This window comes from Falco cherrug, chromosome 1 (assembly GCF_023634085.1).
Source record: "Falco cherrug isolate bFalChe1 chromosome 1, bFalChe1.pri, whole genome shotgun sequence".
NCBI classification, from domain to species: domain Eukaryota; kingdom Metazoa; phylum Chordata; class Aves; order Falconiformes; family Falconidae; genus Falco; species Falco cherrug.
The window spans coordinates 38,512,414-38,529,555 of NC_073697.1; the positions used below are offsets into that span (position 1 = coordinate 38,512,414).

Genomic DNA, 17,142 nt, shown 5'->3' on the forward strand with positions numbered 1-17,142 from the left:
GGGGCAGGATGGAGACCCCGGGTGGGGCTGGAGCGCGGCCCCCCCATCCCCTCCTGGCACAGGGAAAGGGGGTTCGGCAGCAGAGCAGGGAAAGGCAACCCACGCCGTCCTGTGCCAGACCCACACCGAGCCCATGGCACCCTGTGCCAGACCCACATCGAGCCCAGACCATCCCCTGACCCACACCGAACCCACGCCATCCTGTGAGACCCATGCCAAGCCCACACCATCCTGTGCCAGCCCCACATCGAGTCCACGCCATCCCCTGCCAGCCCCACACTGAGCCCATGCCATCCCGTGCCAGCCCCACACTGAACCTACGCCATCCTGTGAGAACCCACGCCAAGCCCACACCATCCTGTGCCAGATCCACACCACCCACTGCCAGCCCCATGCCAGCCCACGCCACCCCCTGCCAGCCCCACACCATCCCGTGCCAGCCCCATGCTGAGCTCCTGCCACCCCCATGCTCAGCCTGTGCCACCCTGTGCCACCCCCATGCTGAGCCCACAGCAGCCTGTGCCAGACCCGTGCCAAGCCCATGCCATCCCCATGCCAAGCTCCTGCTAGAGCCACACTGAGACCACGCCACCCTGTGCCAGCCCCATGCCATCCTGCACCAGACCCATGCCATGCCCCTGCTATCCCACACCAGACCCACACCATCCCATGCAAGATCCACACCAAGCCCAGGCCATCCCCCCCCCTCAGGACCACCCCAACCCCCCCAAGCCGCCCCCCACCCACGCCAAAACACCCAGCACATGCCACCCATGCCATCTAGTGGGGTCAGGCCAGAAGGCAGCCGCGCACCCCCTCGTGCACCCAGGGGGTGCCCACCCTTCCCACGCCGCAGCAGAGCCCTGTGCCCCCCCAGGGACACGCCGAGCATGGGGCACCGTCCTGGCATGGGGGGGGCGAGGTGAGGAGCCCCGGCCCTCGGGTGCAGCCGCATCAGCTCCGGCTTTATTGCAAAAAGAGTCCGTGGGGACGCGGGGACGCAGACACTCGGGGATGCTGGTGCCACGCAGGGTCCTGGCCCCGCTCGCTGCTGGCACGGCCCCTGCAGAGGGACCCTGGCACGGGGGGCGGCAGTCTGCGGTGCTAGGAGGGGCGGTGGCCACTGTGGGTGTCCCTGCTGTCTCCTGCGCCGAGCTTGGGGCTGACAAAAGGGTCCAGGCTGGTGGGTGGGGGCGACAGGTGCTGCGTGTCCTGGACACTGGGAGGAGGGTCCCCACGGGGCTGCAGGACGGCACCCATTTCTCGATCCCATGGGGCAGAGGTGTCAGGGTGGTGGGGGCTGTGGTCCTCAGCCGCATTGTTCTGGGTCGCCTTGCTGTCCCCCTGGCCAGTGACCACACTGTCCCCACTGAGCAGCCCATCCTGCTGGGGCCGAGCCAGGGCTGGGCTCGTGGCAGCTCCTCTGTCCTCTGGCACCTCGTCCCCGCCAGACGGTGCTGGCCGAGCCGCCCTCCCAGTGCTGGGATCCTCCTCGGCAGCCACTGGCGTGACTTGCTGGTGGCACATGGGGCACGTGTCCTGCACGTAAAGCCACTTGCGGAGGCAGGCAGCGTGGAAGAAGTGATTGCAGGGAGTGACGACGGCCACCTGCATGTCCTGTAGGCAGGGAAAGGATGTCACCCGGTGGGTGGGGGACTCCCGCGGCTGCCCAGAGCAGGGGTGCTGGTGTGGGGAGGGGGCTCACCTGGAAGCAGATGGCACAGACATCGTTGTGGTCCTGCAGCTGCCCACCTGTGGCCCGGGGCAGGGAGTTGATCTTCTTGGCAGCCTCGCGGCGCAGCAGAAAGCTCCTCCAGCCCGACTGAGCGCGCAGCCAGACGTTGAAGTAGGAGTGGATGATGATGACGGAGGCGCCCATCCAGCTCCACTCCCCGAAGAGGGACTCCCAGGTGCCGTAGCCCACCACACAGACGGCCACCAGGAACTCCAGCACTCGGCTCACTGCATTCACACAGTAGATGATCTCGTCCATCCGCTCCAGCGGCGTGTCCTGGAGCAGCTCCACCATGAAAAGGGCGTAGATGAAGAGGGTGCCCATCACCTGGCAGGCAGCAGGATGGTGCCTTGTTGACCGGGTAGCAGACCGTGGCACCCTCACCCAGTGTTCCCAGCTGGGGCTGGAGGAGGGTGACTGGGGCAGCAGGTTGTGGGCATGGGATGTGCGGGGACACCCACTCCAGGGGGACCAGCGAGACCCCAGGCAGGGGGAGCGGGAGCTGCCATACCTGCAGAGAGGTAAGCATGCAGCTGGAGACCAGGATCAGCAGCCAGAAATCCAGGTGGAAGAAGTGGGCAATCTTGTAGGCCATGAAGCAAGGGAAAACCAGCAAGAAGAGGCACATGCTGACGCCGCGGAAATGCTTCCAGGGGCTCCTAGGGGAGGCACAGCTCAGCAGGGCTGTGCCCATCCTGGGAGCAGCGCCCACCCCCCAGGACCCCTCCTCCTCCAGCACTGATTCTGCCCAAAACCAGGCAGCGAGGACCTGAGGCGGCAGGAGCACAAGGAGGACACGGGACCCAGTCTGGCTCTCCCCTGACGCATGGGCAGGAGGACCCCTGCCGCTCCTCCCTGCTGCCCCCCAGCATGGGGGGCTGGATCCTGATGCTCTGCCTCCCCCTCCCGGTACCTGTTGCGGGAAGCCCCCAGCGCCAGCACAATGGGATCAGCTATCTCGATCATGGACTGCAGCGTGGAGGTCACCACGATGAAGAGGATGATGCTGAGGAGGAAGGTCCGCTGGAGGATCTGCAGGTCGAGCAGCCCTGTCTGCAGCGCCAGCAGCAGCAGCGTCACACCCTCCGTCACACCCCTGCCAGGAGCGGGGTGTGAGGCCGGCAGCCACAGGCACGTGCCACCACGTGTGCCATGCCCTGGTCACCCCTCTGGGATGCACCCTGTCCCCCAATCCCCCACGACACACCCCATCCCCCCCGCCCCGTGCTGGGCTGGGAGGAGGGCTGCCTGCCCGTGACCCCCGCCTGCCCCTGCCCCCTGCCGCGGGCTCACCTGTGCATGACGTTGCCGTTCTGGAAGGCACCGAAGCCCAGCAGGTAAAACTTGCAGAGGTTGAGGACACCCAGGGCGAGGTAGGAGACGGTGAAGGTGAGGCCGATGAGGGAGTACGGTGTGCCACAGCACTCGGCCGCGCTGCCGGGCAGCCCGCAGTGAGTGCGGGGGCTGGCAGGGGCCAGGCAGCACAAACCGGAGCCCCAGCCCCTCCTCATCCTCCTCCCACAGCTGTGCCAGAGAAAGGCTGAGCTCCCCCAGCTCCTACCTGCCGCTTGTCCCTACCTGCTGAGGAGGAGGAAGAGGAGGCCCTGCTGCGCCAGGGGACTGCTGGAGGAGGCAAGGAAGGAGGAGAGCTGGAGGAAGAACAGCACCAGCCAGAAGACGAGGAAGAGGAGCGGGATGGCCAGCTGGCTCCAGAGGGACATCCCCAGTGCGACCAGCCGGTACACCTCCACCGCCTGTGGGACCAGGGCGTTCAGCAGGGCTCCCCCACATCCCACCCCATGCCTGGGGGCAAGGGGGGTGCGGGGGGCCCAGCCGTGCAAGCGGGCAGCCCTCCAGCCAATGCCGCATCAAGCTGGGCTCAGCATAGGATCCCCCAGCCTGCAGCCCCCTGTCCTGCAGCCCCCATCCCGCAGCCCCCTACCCTGCAATCCCCTGGCCTGCAGCCCCCTGGCCCTGCAGCCCCCTAACCTGCAACACCCTACACTGCAGCCCCCCATCCCACAGCCCGCCATCCCACAGTCCCCCTGCCTGGCAGCCCCCTGTTCTGCAGCCCCCTGCCCCGCAGCCCCCTACTCACACTCACCTGTGCAATTTCCCGGCAGGCAGCAGCAGCCAGCTGGAAGGGGACAAGGATGTGGGAGCCGAGGATGTAGAGCACCTCCATGGCGGTGAGGGTGGCGGCGAAGGTGTTGAGGACAGGCAGGACGTGGAGGGGGAGGCCGCAGAGGCGAGCCAGCACGGGCAGCAGCGGGGCACCGAACAGCCAGGGCTGCCGGCTCCGCATCAGCAGGGAGCAGAGGGCGCACAGGCAGAGCTGGCCTGCGGGGGGGACGGGGGCGCCTGGGCACGCGGCGGGAGATGGGACCCCCGTGCCCCCTCCCTGCCCGCACTGGGCACAGCCGCCTCTCACCGGCAGCCGGGCACCGGCCGGGAAGCTCAGCCCTGCCCCCCGGCAAACCCTGCGGCTGCCCTCACCCTGGCACAAGCGGCACCCCGAGACCACCCAGCCCCTTCCCCCGCAAGTCCCGGGGCAGCGGGGGCAGATAAACCCCCTCAGCACTCGCCACCCCTCTGCTCTGTGCCCAGCGACGCGGGTGACCCAGCCGAGCCGTGCCATCGCCACCCAGCACACTGTCCTGCAGGCGATGGCTCCGGCAGCTGGGTGGGCACCGGAGACCCCCACCCTGCCCAGTGCCACCCCCCGTCCCCTGGCAGGGTACATCGTGAGGGGGCTGGGACCCCCCCAGCTCACTTGCAAGGGTGGTGGCGAAGGAGCTGAGCGCCACGGGGTCACTGTACACGGCGCCCTGGAAGCCGTACTCCAGCTCCTGGCGGACGAAGTCCCTGCAGGGAGAGAGGCTCAGCCCTGGTGCCCCCCCCGTGCCCCGGCCCGGCCCCCTCAGCACCCCGGGCTCACCTGGCCACCGTGTGCCCCACGCCGAGCAGCAGCCCGGTGAGGAGGTGGAGATAGAGCTTCACCAGGGACCGCACCGGCAGCACCAGCACCACGACACACAGCAGGTGGCCTGCGGAGGGGGGACAGGGGGTGAGATGGCCCTGCCAAGCCCCCCGCCAGTTAGGCAGCCCTCGTCAGTGACACGGCTGTCACCGCGCTCAGCGCTGGGGCCACATGGGTGAGGTGGGGCACCGGGCCCACAGCTGTCCCCCCCCACCGCCAAGGGACGCACGGTGCTGGGGACGTGGGGGCCCCCCAGCTCTGGGGACAGCGTTACACTGGGTAGGGGTCAGCAGGGGACCCCCAGCGTGGGCGGCCCTCAGGGTGTCCCCTCATGTCCTCAGCATGGCCGTCCCTTGGGGTGTCCCCTGCATGTCCCAGCCTGGCCAAGCCCTGGGGTGTCGCTTTGTGCCTCCAGTCTGTCCATCACCTGCGTGTCCTTTCATGTCCCCAACCTGCCAATCCCTGGGGTGTCCCCACCATGTCCCCAACCTGCCCATCCCTCGGCGTGTCCCCACCATGTTCTCAACCTGTCTGTTGCTGGGGTGCCCTCACCATGTCCCCAACCACCCTTCCCTGGGGTGCCCCACCGTGTCCCCAAACTCCCATCCCTTGGGATGTCCCTAACCTATCCGTCCCTTAGGGTGTCCCCACCCTGCCCACCTCTTAAGGTGTCCCCTGGAGTCCCCAGCCTGCCCATCCCTGCGGTGTCCTTTGTGTCCCCAACCTGCTCACCCGTCAGATGTCCCCTGGTGTCCCCACCCTGCCCATCTCTTAGGGTGTCTGCACCCAGCCCACCCTTGGATGTCCCACCATGTCACCAACCTACTCGCCCTGGGGTGTCCCCAGCTGTCCGCCCCCCACCCACCCTTGGGATATCCCCACCATGTCCATCTGTCCCCCTCCCCCATCCATCCATCCCTTAGGGTGTCCCCCGTGCCGCCCTGCTGCCCACCCCAGAGTGTCCCCTGTGTCGCCCCCTGCCCACTGCTGGGATGTCCCCACCATGTCCCACTCCTGTCCATCCCTTAGGGCGTCCCCTGTGTCCCCTCCTGCCCACCCCTTAGGGTGTCCCCAACCTGTCCATCCCTTAGGGTGTCCCCTGTATACCCTCCCGCCCATCCCGAGGTGTCCCCCGTGTCATCCCCTGCCCACTGTTGGAATGTCCCCAGCATATTCCCATCCTGCCCGTCCCTTAGGGTGTCCCCGGCCTGTCCGTTCCCTGGGATGTCCCCACCATGTCCCCCTCCTGCCCATTCCTTGGGGTGTCCCCACCCTGCCCATCCCTTGGGGTGTCCCCCAGCTGCCCACCCCGGGGTGTCCCCTGTGTCGCCCCCTGCCCACCGCTGGGATGCCCCCACCACGTCCCCCTCCTGCCCACCCTTGGGGTGTCCCCCCGCCGTGTCCCCCCGCAGCCCTCACCCAGGCAGTGCGCGGCGCGGAGCGCGGGGGCCCGGAGGAGCTGGGGGTCCCCGCGGCGGGGCCGCAGCAGCTCGCCTATGGCGGCCGCGTCCCAGCGGTACAGCAGGTCCAGCAGCGCCAGCCCCGGCACCCGCAGCGCCACGTTGGCCACCGCCTCCAGCCGCGCCATGGCCCGCGGGGCACGGGGGCACCGGGGGGACCCCCCCCGGCGCTGCCTCCCCCGGCCCGGCAGGGGGCGCCCGCCCCGCGCCCAGCAGCGGCCTGCCCGCCCGGCCGCCTCCCGCCGGGGCGGGCCGCGGGCCCCGCTCCCGCTCCCGCTCCCGCCGCCGCTCCGGTCCCTCCGCCACTTTCGCTTTCTCCCGCCCCGCCCCTACGCCCAGCGTGTAGCGCAGAGGCTTTGCGCCAGAGAGCTGCGCTGACGCTGCCCCCGCCATCTTAGAAGACGGCGCGGCGCTCCTTCCTGCCCTATGCCCTCCGCCATCTTGGGTAAGGGCGATGCGCCGGCGGCGGGGAGCTCGCCGTGGCTCTCCGCGGTGACGTCCCGCCCGCCGCCCCGCCCGGCCCCGCCCGGCCCCGCCTCAGCCATCTTGGGTGCGGGCAGGCCCTGAGGGCAGGCTCCGGCCGCCATTTTGATAGGGGAATGGGAGGGGCTGCGGGAGCCTGCGGGAGGCTGGGGTCCCCTGCCCCCAGGGGTCAGCTGGGGCCCTCGGGGGTTGCCCGGGGCCCTCGGGGGTTGCCCGAGACCCCCTGGGATCAGCTGGGTTCCTCTGGGGTCACCCGGGATCAGCTGGGGCTCTCTGGGGTGAGATGCGCTCCTTTGGGGTCGGCTGAGGTAATCTGGCCTCAGGCGGGGTCCTCTGGGGTCGGGGGAGGTCACCTGAGGGGGCTGGGGCCCTTTGGGATCGGCTGGAGGTCAGCGGGAGCTGGGGGGACCCCTGGGAATATCTGGGGTCCTGGGGGTCAGCCGGGGCTGGGGGGACCCGACGGCATCAGCTGGGGTCAGCGGGTGCCCTTGGGGACGGGGTTGCTGCGGGGTCCCCGTGAGCCCCTGCCCCGCTCCCATCCCTCCAGGGCCTCAGGGGCACAGAGGGACAAACTGGAGTGCCGTGGCGAGTCCCGTCACTTGTCACGTGGTGGGGGTCGTGGCCAGTCTGGCATGGCCCCCCGGGGACAGCTTGGGGCCAGGACTGTCAAACCAGGGGGAACAGACCCTCCTCTGGCTTTGGGGTGCACTGGAGGGTTGGGGGCAGCACAGCCCCACTGCCAGGGGCACCCTGGCCGTCCCCGGGGGACTGACCCCCAGGCCCAGGCCTGAGCAGTGGCATGTGGCTGGGGGGGGTGGGCAGGTGTCCTCGGCTGTCCCCATCCACAAGGGGGCCTGGAGACCCCAGACTGCTACAGGGAGACCCCTGAGACCCCGGGCTGCTTTTGCACATAGGTGCCCTGTGGCTGGGGGTGTGTGTGGTGGGGTGCTATGGGTGCTTTGAAAGCTCAGGGCTGATCTTTAAGAAAGAAGGTGGGAGCTGAAAGCACATGGAGGTCCCGGTGTGGAGCTGCTGTGGCCTAGGGACACCCCAGGCCTGTCCTGCCGTGGTCCTTTCTGGGTGCCCCCTCCCCAGTGCTGCTGCGGGAGTCTGGTGTCCCAGGGAATTGCTCAGCTCCTTGAGTCAGATTGGGACAGGGATGGTCAAAGCTCCAGCAGAGATGTGTCCCCCCAGGTGCGAGGGTGCATGGGCCCGGGGGTACGTCTGCTTTGCCAGGGGGGAAATCCTGTGAACCCCGCAGGCTGCAGCCTGTCCCCCCCAGCTCTTTTATTGGCACGTTGCCCATGGGTGAAGCTGATTTTCCTCCCGCTGTACCAGGCAGCAGAGCTGTGTGCCCCCCTTCTGGGGCTCTCCTCCTCCCGCTTCAGCACAGGGTGATTTGAGGTGCAACACCCAGTTTGGCCCAGTCTGCCACTTCCCTGCCAGGTCGGGCCAAGCCTTTTCTAGCTTATTACAGGCAGCAGCTGCACTCACCCTGCTCTGGGTTCATCTCTTCCTGCTCCTTCCTTTTCTCCCTGGGGAAAAGGATGGGACTGGGACAAACCTTGCCAGCAGCAGGACCCCCAGCCCTGCTTCCTGCTGGGATCCCACCTCAAACTTGTCCAGTTTCTGCTAGGTTTGGCTTTACCCCAGGCGGGGGTGAAGTGAGCCAGTGGGGGCATGGGCTTCTCCGTGCAGTGTGTGCCCCCGGGGGCCTGAGCAAGAAGTCAGACCTTGGAGTCAGGCCGCTCCCTGGTGCTCGCAGTCAGTACCCCTGGCTGCAGCTCCACAGGGCTTTATCAGCCACCCTCTTCTCGTTACCCCCACTGGAGAGCAGCCAGGACCCCCTACTCCAGGAGCTCCGCACCATGCGATGCCCCATGTCCCCAGACCCCCATAATCTGGAAAACCCGCACCCTGGGATCCCCAAGCATGGGACTCGGGACCCCATGTCCCAGGGTCCCCCCCAGCTGGAACCCTCACCCCAGAACCCCAGCACCATCTGACCCCCTCATGCCCCCGGGGGACTCCCTGTCCTGGGCCCAGCTGCAGTGGGCTGAAAGGGGACACATGTCCTGCTCCCGAGGCATTTCCTTGGTGCCTGTGGCCAGCGTGCGGGTGGCATCCCCTGTGCTGAGCCAGGGTGCTCGTGGCGGTGCTTGGGGGGGGCAGCTGGCTGAGAAGCTGCCAAGGAAGATGGCAAAGGAGGAGAAGCAGCTCCAGGCAGCCCCGGCCCAGCCCAGAGCTCCAGGCAGGAGCATCCCTGCTCAGAGATTGCCCGCCTCCCCCCCCCCCCGCCCCCCCTTGCAACAACCGGCCGCATTGGCCCTGACGCCCACCGTCCCCAGTGCCCAGGGCTGCACCCAGCCAGGTCAGAGCACCCATGCTGCTTCAGCACCCACCCCACACCACGTGGTCCTCCTGCTGGGGGGGGGGGGGTCAGGGTCCCTTGGGTGGGAGGGTGCTGCTGTTTGGCTTTGGCCTCGGGTAATGGGGTGAGACACCCACCCTCGGGTGAGTGGATTGCACTAGGTTGGATTAGATTAGCTCAGAACCAGAGACACACCCAGGTGAAGGAGGGAGGGATGGACAGACAGGTGGATGGATGAGGGATGGAGGAACGGATGTGTAGAGGGATGCAGGGATGGATGGATAGAGGGATGGAGGGATGGCTGGAGGGGCGGGTGGGCAGCTGGCTGAGTGCAGGGGGGCTGTTTGTTGCAGGTGATCTCGGCAGGGCCCCAAGACAAGGTTTGCTCCTCCAGCTCCTCGTCAGAAAGCGGGCTGCATTGGGACTGGCTAGGCCAGAGGGGGGTGCAGGGAAGGTTTGGGCAAACCCCACATGCAGAGAGGCACGGGGTGATGGGTGTCCCTTGTGTGGCAGCTCTGCTGTTTGGGGATGGCATGCAGACACCATCCTGTTTTGAAGGAATTTTTCACTGGCTGGCATTATTTGTTCAGTTTCATGGCTTGGCTTGGCTCTGCAGCCTGCAGTGAGGGCTCCTGCCTGCTGCTGCGAAGCTGATCTTGAATCACTTGGGGGTTTTCTGCTCCCCAACAGGAGACAGACGCTTGCCCGGACAGGAGCTGTGCTCAGTCTGGGAAGAGCCCTGGGGAATCGCGTGCTGACAGGAGCCATCGCTGGCTGTAACTCCTGTGTGTCTGCCAGCAGAGCCGGGATATTTGGTGGGGATGTGCATGGAGCTGTTCCTGCTGGCCTCATCCTCTTCCTGACCGTGGAATGCCATGACTCTGCTAGGGACCTTGGGGGAGAGGCTGCCCCTCGGCTATCAGCCAGTGGCTGCTCCCCGCCTTCATCCTTGCCTGGAGCTGTCTGCTGCTGTTACTGATGGATGTGGGATGGGGACATGGGGCCAGGGGCCAGCACAATGCTCCCCGGCAGGGGCTGTACCTCCCCTGCCCACCCCTGATGTTATCATATAACGTTGTGGTGCTGTCATGATAACATCGCTTGATGTTACCATGGGACCTCTCTCCACTGTTTTTCAGTGATTTCCGGAGTCTGGAGAGGTCCTGGTCGGCTGGAAGCTGGCAAATGCTGTCCCAGTTTTCAAGAAGGGTAAGAGGGAAGACCCTGATCATTGCAGCCTGTCAGGGTCACTTCAGTGCCTGGTAAAACGATGGAGAAGGTTATTCTGAGCGTGATTGAAAACCACTTGAGAGACAATGCAGTCATTAGTCATAGCCGGCATGGGTTCACAAGGGGAAGGTCCTGCTTAACCAACTTAATTTCCTTTTACGACAAGATCACCCATCTAGTTGAGCAAGGGAAGCCAGCAGATGTGGGGTTTGGGGAATTTTAGCAAAGCTTTTGGCACTGTCTCTCACAGTATCCTTCTGGACAAGATGTCCAGCACACAGCTAGGCAGATCCATCGTACCTTGGGCGAGCGATTGGCTGATGCGTTGGGCTCGACAGGGACACGGGACACGGCAGGCTGGCACCCAGTCATCAGTGGGGTTCTGCAGGGCTCCATTTTAGCACCAGTGCTCTTAATGTTTTTATAAATGATCCAGATACAAGAATAGAATATATATTAAGTAAGTTTGCTGGTGATACTAAACTAAGAGGAGCTGTGGGCTCCCTTGAGGGTAAAGAGGCCTTGCAGAGAGCTGGGCAATCACCAACTGTACAAAATTTATCATAGAATCACAGCACGGTTTGGGTTGGAAGGGACCTTAAAGCCCATCTAGTCCCAACCCCCTGCCATGGGCAGGGACACCTCCCACCAGCCCAGGTTGCTCCAAGCCCCGTCCAGCCTGGCCTGGGACACTGCCAGGGATGGGGCATCCACAGCTTCTATCAAGAGCAAGTGTTGGATCCTCCACCTGAGATGGGGTCATCCTGGTTATACATACAAACTGGTGCACAAGAGGCTGGAGAGCAGCCCCGCGGAACGGGATCTGGGGGTTTGGGTTGGTGGCAAGTTGAGCACGAGTCAACAGTGTGCCCTGGAGCCAAAGGGCCAGCCGTGTCCTGGGGTGCACCAAGCACAGCATAGTGAGCCCAGTGAGGGAGGTGACTGCTCCGCACTACTCTGCACTGGTGTGGCCTCACCTTGAGCCCTGTGTGCAGTTTTGGGCACCCCAATAGAAGAAGGACATCAAACTATTAGAACTGAACAGGCTTCTCAGGGAAATGGTCACAACATTCAAGAAGCATCTGGATGATGCTCTTAGTCAGATGGGTTAGTTTTAGGTAGTCAAAGAATTGTAGAAAATCTCAAGTTGGAAGGGACCCATCAGGATCATTGAGTTCAACTCCCTGCTCCTTACCCTGCTCCTCGCAGTGAGGTGGACTCAGTGGTCTTGATGGGTTAACTATGATTCACCACTTGTGCAACCTGCAGACGAGCCAGCTTCCTTCCTCCTCCCTGGCTGTTTCTTGGAACTGCAGAATCACAGCATGGTCGGGGTTGGAAGGGACCTCTGGAGACCATCTAGCCCAACCTCCTGCTGAAGCATGTTCTCCTAGAGCTGGCTGCACAGAGTTGTGCCTCCAGAGAAGGAGACTCAACCTCTCTGGACAGCCTCTTCCAGCCTTCTGTCACTTGCACCCTCAGCCACTTCTCCAGCATCATCCAGCCTTTTGGTGACAGGCATCGGGGAATGTCAGCCCCAGCTCACCCCTTTTCACAACACTGCAGGCCAAACCCTGACCACATCCTCTCATCTCTCAAGGTCCCGCTGGCTCTGAGTGGGCGAGTGCCTCTGTCCAATGCCATGCACAGATTTGGTGGTGCTGTATCCCTGAAAAACTTCATAAAAATGTAGGTAGGAAACAAAAGACTGAAGGCATTGTAGTCCGTGTCCACAGGATGTAGGAATGACGCAGTTGTGTTGATTGATAGAAAAGCAAAGTGCAGCCCAATAAATTAGTTATTATTATGCCAATATGTAGGACCATAGAATATCTTGAGTTAGAAGGAACGCATCAGGATCATCGATTCCAACTCCCCGCTCCTTGCAGAACTGCCTAAAACTAAACTACATGACTAAGAGCATCATCCTTGAACTTGATGGGCTTGGTGCCGTGACCACTCCCCTGCGGAGCCTATTCCAGTGACCGACCGCGCTCTCAGTGCAGAATCTTTTCCTAATGTCAAAGCTAAGACTGGAAGCCCAACCAGAGCTGCAGCACCGGGTTGAGCAGAGAAGGATGCTGACAGTGTCTACAAAATGCTGAGGAATACCGGAGAGGCTGCAGGTCTCTTCCAGGGCACAAAATACAGTTGCAGTACCAGGAGAATTCAGTCAGTCCCCCAGAGACTTGCAACTGCAAAACCAGGTTCAATGAAGAAATGATGCTCAAGGTCTCACACAGGACCTTTCCCTGCACCATGTCCTCAGCCACGCCGGGAGATGAGGCTGTCCATGAGTCCTGCTCTGCCAGTCCCAGACAATGAGCCTTGGCACAAGCAGGAGGAAACCCGGCATTGCCGGGGCTGGGGGGTCCAGGCTCTGCAGAGCCCCTTGACCATGCTCAGCCCTGCTGCTCCTCTCCCCTTGGGCTGGCCACATAGATGCGACTGGAGATAACCACTAAAATACAGCTCTGCTGCAGAGCCCACCATGCAGCCAAACCCAAAAGTCTTCCAAATGCAAAAGCCACACACAAAAAGTCCATTACATGGACACCTTAAGAAAAGGGTTTTCAATGGGAAAAATACGTGTTAAAAGGAAGTTAAATGGAGCAGTGAAAAGGGGAGGGCTTGCAGGTGAGGCGGAGAACTTGGAGCAGTGTGTGTGTGGCTGCAGGGACCCTCGCTGCCCCAGTGCACCTGGGGCTGCCTCCAGTTCGGTGCTGGCAGCCAGCTCCAGTAACTCAGCTGGAGCTCAGAGCGGGACAGGGATGGCACTGTCACTGCAGCTGGTGGTGGCTGAGCCAGGGGGCCCATGCCCTGGGGCGGGGAGTGGGGAAGGGGAAGAGCAGGGGAGGAGGACAATGAAGGTCTGCCCACCATGGGGCCACCACGCAGCCCCAGGGCCTGCCCTGTGCCCGAGGGGTGCAGGGTGGGCTGTGGGGAAATGTGCCCCCGGGGTTTTTGGCAATTCCTCCATCTGCCAGGAAACTGCTGTTTCTGCACATTTGAAGCTATTTCCAGTATCTGCATCAACCACAACGGTGGTTTGAGCCAACATGGGGAAAAAACCAAACCCAAAAGCCAGAAGTCCTGAAATACCACATCGGTGCTTCCAGAGCAGAGCACAGGCAGCCTGGGGGAAGGTACAGTGCCGGTGCTGGTGAGCTCTGTGCCACCGCTGACAGTGCTGGTGTCTTGCCACTGCACCTGGGGCTGGTGTGGGGTGACCCCAAGCAAACCATGTGGCAGCAGGCACAGACCCCCACTCTGAGGTTCAGCGCCAGTGGGGACCTCCAGCCCACACGGTGCCCGTTGCAGCCCCCAGCACAGTATGGGCACATGCAGCTTCCCCCGGTGCCAGATGGCAGCCCCCACGCCTGACCCGTCACAGATCCTGCTGGGATAGATCCATCCTCGTGCCCTCGGCGTGGCTTCCCGGCTGGGCAGAGCACTGCCCTGCTCAGCACCTGTGTAATGGTGCTGGTGGTGGTGATGATAACAGCCACCCTTCTCCTCGCTGCTAACAGTGCACTGCCAGCCCTGGGTGAAGCCCGCCTGCCCTCCCAGCAGATAAGGAGGGCGAGGGCTGGGGAGCTGGCTCCCTGCTGGGGTTCGGGGGTGCCCCACCATTTCTGTGTCTGAGGCTGCGAAACAAATTGCGTTTGAGATGCGCTTTGGGACAAAACCTCAGAGGCAGGGTCAGGGTCAGGGCCAGGGCCAGGGCCAGGCCATGGGGTAGGGGTCAGGGAGGCCCCAGTCCAGGGCTGGGACATGGCCGTGTGCCCTGCGTGTGTCCACTTGGGGCTGGGGGACACATGTGACGCCCTGGCTGGTGGCAGGAACTGGCGCCCACAAGCTGCTGTGGTGCCCAGCTGCTGGGTTCCCTTTCCTGGCGCTTTGGGCTGCCCTTGCCGGCTTGTGCCAAGGAAGGAGGCGGCTTATGCAAGGAAGCAGCTCCCTGTTCCGGGGATGGCTGCAGCGGGGCCAGACCTGTACGAGACCCTGCAGATCCGCTACCCACCCAGCCCTGCTCGAGGCAAGCCCAGTCCCACTGGGATGCTCTGGGCAGGAGCAGGCAGCTGGCTGAGCTGCCTCGGTTCCTCCGCAGCAGTGCTGGGGTCCCCCGGTGTGGCTCAGCCCCGGCTCGGGGCATCTCCTGCTTTGCTCCTGCAGCACCGGCGCCTGGGTCCCCTCCTGCTGCATCCCGCTGGATGCTGGGCACCATCCTGGCCATGGGCATGGCGGTGGTCCTGGCGCTGGGGGCTGCCCTGGCAGCCCTCATTTCCCTGTCTAAGTGCTGCCAGGGAGGTCCCGGGGAGCCTGGCTGGGGCCGGGAGCCGGCAGGAGCCTGCGGGCAGCCCGGGCACGGTGCTGCATGCTGACCCGCTGCCCTGCCCTTCCCAGATGTGCAGGGCCAGGCAGAACTGCGGGAAGCATGGGCACAGCTGGTGGCAGCCAGGGCCTCTCTGCTGCCTGACCCCAGTGGTGAGTGGGACCCTGGGCTGCCCCCAGTACCCCAAACCCTGCCCCTGTCCCCTGCTCATCCCCATCCCCAGCCTCTGCCTGCAGCCCCTGTCCTCCTCTCCTGTTCCCAGCCCCTACCTGCAGCCCCTGTCCCTTATCCCCTGCCCTCATCCTCATCCCCTGTCCCCAGCCCCTGCCCACAGCCCCTGTCCCCATCCTCATCCCTTGCCTGCAGTCCCCATCCCCTGTCCCCAGCCCCTGCCTGCAGCCCCCGTCCCCAGTCCCCAGCCCCTGTCCCTAGCCCCTGCCCGGGGTGTCAGGCAGCCCACAGACGGCTCCTCTCCCTGACCCCATGGCGGGTCTTGAAAGCCCCAGCGAGAGCCCGGCAGCAGCGCAAAGGCAGCAGGAGCAGCTCGGTAATGTCACTGGGGGGGATGGGGGGGGGACACCCATCCCTGGGCCACCCCAACCCGGGTGGCTGGCTCCATGGCTGCTACCTGCTTGCCAGGACGGTGGCTGCAGGGGCTGTCCCTGGGCTGGAAGTACCACCGGGGCAAGATCTACTTCTCGGTGGAGTGGAAGCCCTGGGAGGAGGCGGAGGTCCCCTCCTGCCCATGTAACCCCTGCCCGCGTCCCCTCCTGCCCATGTAACCCCTGCCCGCGTCCCCTCCTGCTCGCGTCCCTCTCCTGCCCATGTACCTTCTTGCCCGTGTGCCCCCTGCCCACACACCTCCTGCTTGTGCCACTCCTGTCCGCGCTCACGCCATGTCCCGCAGGACTACCTGGCACGGGAGGCGAGGGGAGGATCCTACTGGATTGGGCTGGTGGCCACAGGCCCCGGAGGCTCCTGGCGCTGGGTGGACAGGGCTGCCTACTCGCAGGCCCAGAGGTGAGCGGGGCTTGGGGCGGGGGAGTATGGCACCCCCAGCACCCCACACTGCCCTGCCTCGGCAGTTTCTGGGCACCGGGGCAGCCAGACAGGACGGACTATGGGCCATGGGGCCAGGAGAGCTGCGCCCAGATCCACCCCGTGGGCAACGGCCTCTGGAATGACCATAACTGCAACTTCACCTTCCCCTGGATCTGCAAGAAGGGACCTGAGTGTGACCTGACGCCGGCCACACTGCCAGCCCCACACCCCACGCCCCCGTGCCAGATGAGCCCCCCGGGGACCCCCTCTCCCCCCTGGGGCAGGGCAGCTCCCAGGCAAGCCCCCATGCCGTGCCGCCGCTGCCACCAGTGCTCCGGACCCTGGCACCATCCTGTGGCACTGAGAGCCCTTTGCTCAGCTCTGATTAAACTGCCCCTGCTGCACCTCCTCTGGCTGCCTCTCGCCCTCCCCGCCGAGGGGGCGTTGACTCCACGGCCCCCACAGACCCCTGGCACACGGTGAAGCCCCCCCCACAAGGCCCTCTGCCCGGCCCAGCCCACTTTGGGGACCTTTGCTGGCATCAACCACGGTGCCACAGCTCACATCATGGGGGTCCCACAAGTGCCGCAGGAGGGACAGACCCAGCTCCTCACCCTGTGAGCATGGTGGGAGGGGGTGGTGGGACCCCCCCTGTGCCTGCTGCTCCCACCGGTGTGCCTGGCTGCATCCCACTCAGCATCACGGCCAGAGACGTGCCGTGGCTGCAGCCTGGTGTCACCGGTGCCTGGTACTGCTCCCCAGGCGCTTCAGCTTCACCGGTGTGGTTATGGACAGAAGGAGTTTGGGGTCCTCTCCCCCCGGCAGCCCCTCCGCAGGGCCAGGCAGCACCCACCCCATCCCTGGCACCCCAGCAGTGGCAGGAGAGCTGGGCACACCGGCTCCTGGCTCCCCAGCTCTGCCAGCACCCAGAAACTGCCAGGGCAGGACCCTGCTGTGCCCTGCACACAGGTGCTGGCTCCTGCCACCTCCCAAGGTGTCACACATGTCCCCTGGCCCCCAGCAGCATTGTCTGGTGACAACCAACTCCCTGATGCCACGTCCTGCCTTGCCGCCTGTTCATTTAACCCCCCACCCCGGTGACCCTGATGCACCAGGGGCGGTTGTACCCTGCCAGCTGCCCTGTCCCCCCACAAGGTCCCTCCTGTCGCCTCATCTCTGCCATTCCGACCCACAGCAGAGAGGACCCACACTCTGCCCCCCACCCCCCACAGCACTCAGCTGGAGAAACCCCACTCCGGGGTCCCTGGTGCGGACGGGACAGAGGAACCCAGCGCCCATCCGTCTTGCAGGCTGGCAGGCAAGAGTTTTGGAGAAACCGGGGAGAACCATCTTTTTTTTTTTTGACATCCACTTGCAGCCCCGTGGAGCCGCTGTCCTGCGCACACGAAGCCATCTCAGCTCCAGGGAGATTTTTATGGGGATAGCTATTCGCACTCCCCAGCCCTCCCACGATGGCAGTAGGATAAATGGGTTTAAAACCTGCTC

General features: G+C 64.6%; 2 protein-coding genes across 4 annotated transcripts; one reads left to right on the forward strand and one right to left on the reverse strand.

The window, feature by feature from the left end:
• Nucleotides 1-939: 939 nt before the first annotated feature.
• On the reverse strand, nt 940-6,612 carry LOC102053278 (RING finger protein 145-like). Of its 3 annotated transcripts, none has more exons than XM_055703011.1 (10): nt 6,135-6,611; nt 4,674-4,782; nt 4,509-4,600; nt 3,840-4,075; nt 3,314-3,489; nt 3,029-3,169; nt 2,649-2,741; nt 2,247-2,394; nt 1,706-2,062; nt 940-1,617 (listed from the first exon to the last, which is right to left on the reverse strand). In XM_055703011.1, exons 1-10 carry the CDS (start codon nt 6,301-6,303, stop codon nt 1,105-1,107), a joined length of 2,034 nt encoding a protein of 677 aa, XP_055558986.1. In that variant the 5' UTR covers nt 6,304-6,611; the 3' UTR covers nt 940-1,104. The 3 variants fall into 3 exon arrangements, with proteins under 3 accessions (XP_055558986.1, XP_055558975.1, XP_055558997.1); XM_055703000.1 differs by having other exon boundaries at nt 2,649-2,831; nt 6,135-6,610; XM_055703022.1 differs by having other exon boundaries at nt 1,160-1,617; nt 1,706-2,084; nt 2,649-2,831; nt 6,135-6,612.
• A 151-nt stretch (nt 6,613-6,763) lies between these two features.
• Nucleotides 6,764-17,140, forward strand: CD207 (CD207 molecule). Its single transcript, XM_027799937.2, has 5 exons — nt 6,764-6,936; nt 10,169-10,238; nt 14,667-14,747; nt 15,503-15,615; nt 15,681-17,140. The coding sequence occupies exons 2-5, from the start codon at nt 10,215-10,217 to the stop codon at nt 16,117-16,119; spliced, it is 657 nt and encodes a 218-aa protein (XP_027655738.1). The 5' UTR covers nt 6,764-6,936; nt 10,169-10,214; the 3' UTR covers nt 16,120-17,140.
• The last annotated feature ends 2 nt before the right edge of the window (nt 17,141-17,142 follow it).

Coding starts and splice junctions, on each gene's coding strand:
- CD207 (XM_027799937.2), top strand. CDS start 10,215: ATGCTGTCCCAGTTTTCAAGAAGG. Junction 10,239..14,666: donor TGTCCCAGTTTTCAAGAAGG/GTAAGAGGGAAG, acceptor TGCCCTTCCCAG/ATGTGCAGGGCCAGGCAGAA. Junction 15,616..15,680: donor GCCTACTCGCAGGCCCAGAG/GTGAGCGGGGCT, acceptor CTGCCTCGGCAG/TTTCTGGGCACCGGGGCAGC.
- LOC102053278 (XM_055703000.1), bottom strand. CDS start 6,303: ATGGCGCGGCTGGAGGCGGTGGCCAACGTGGCGCTGCGGGTGCCGGGG. Junction 4,076..4,508: donor CTTCGCCACCACCCTTGCAA/GTGAGCTGGGGG, acceptor TCCCCCCCGCAG/GCCAGCTCTGCCTGTGCGCC. Junction 3,490..3,839: donor CCTGCCGGGAAATTGCACAG/GTGAGTGTGAGT, acceptor CTGGTCCCACAG/GCGGTGGAGGTGTACCGGCT.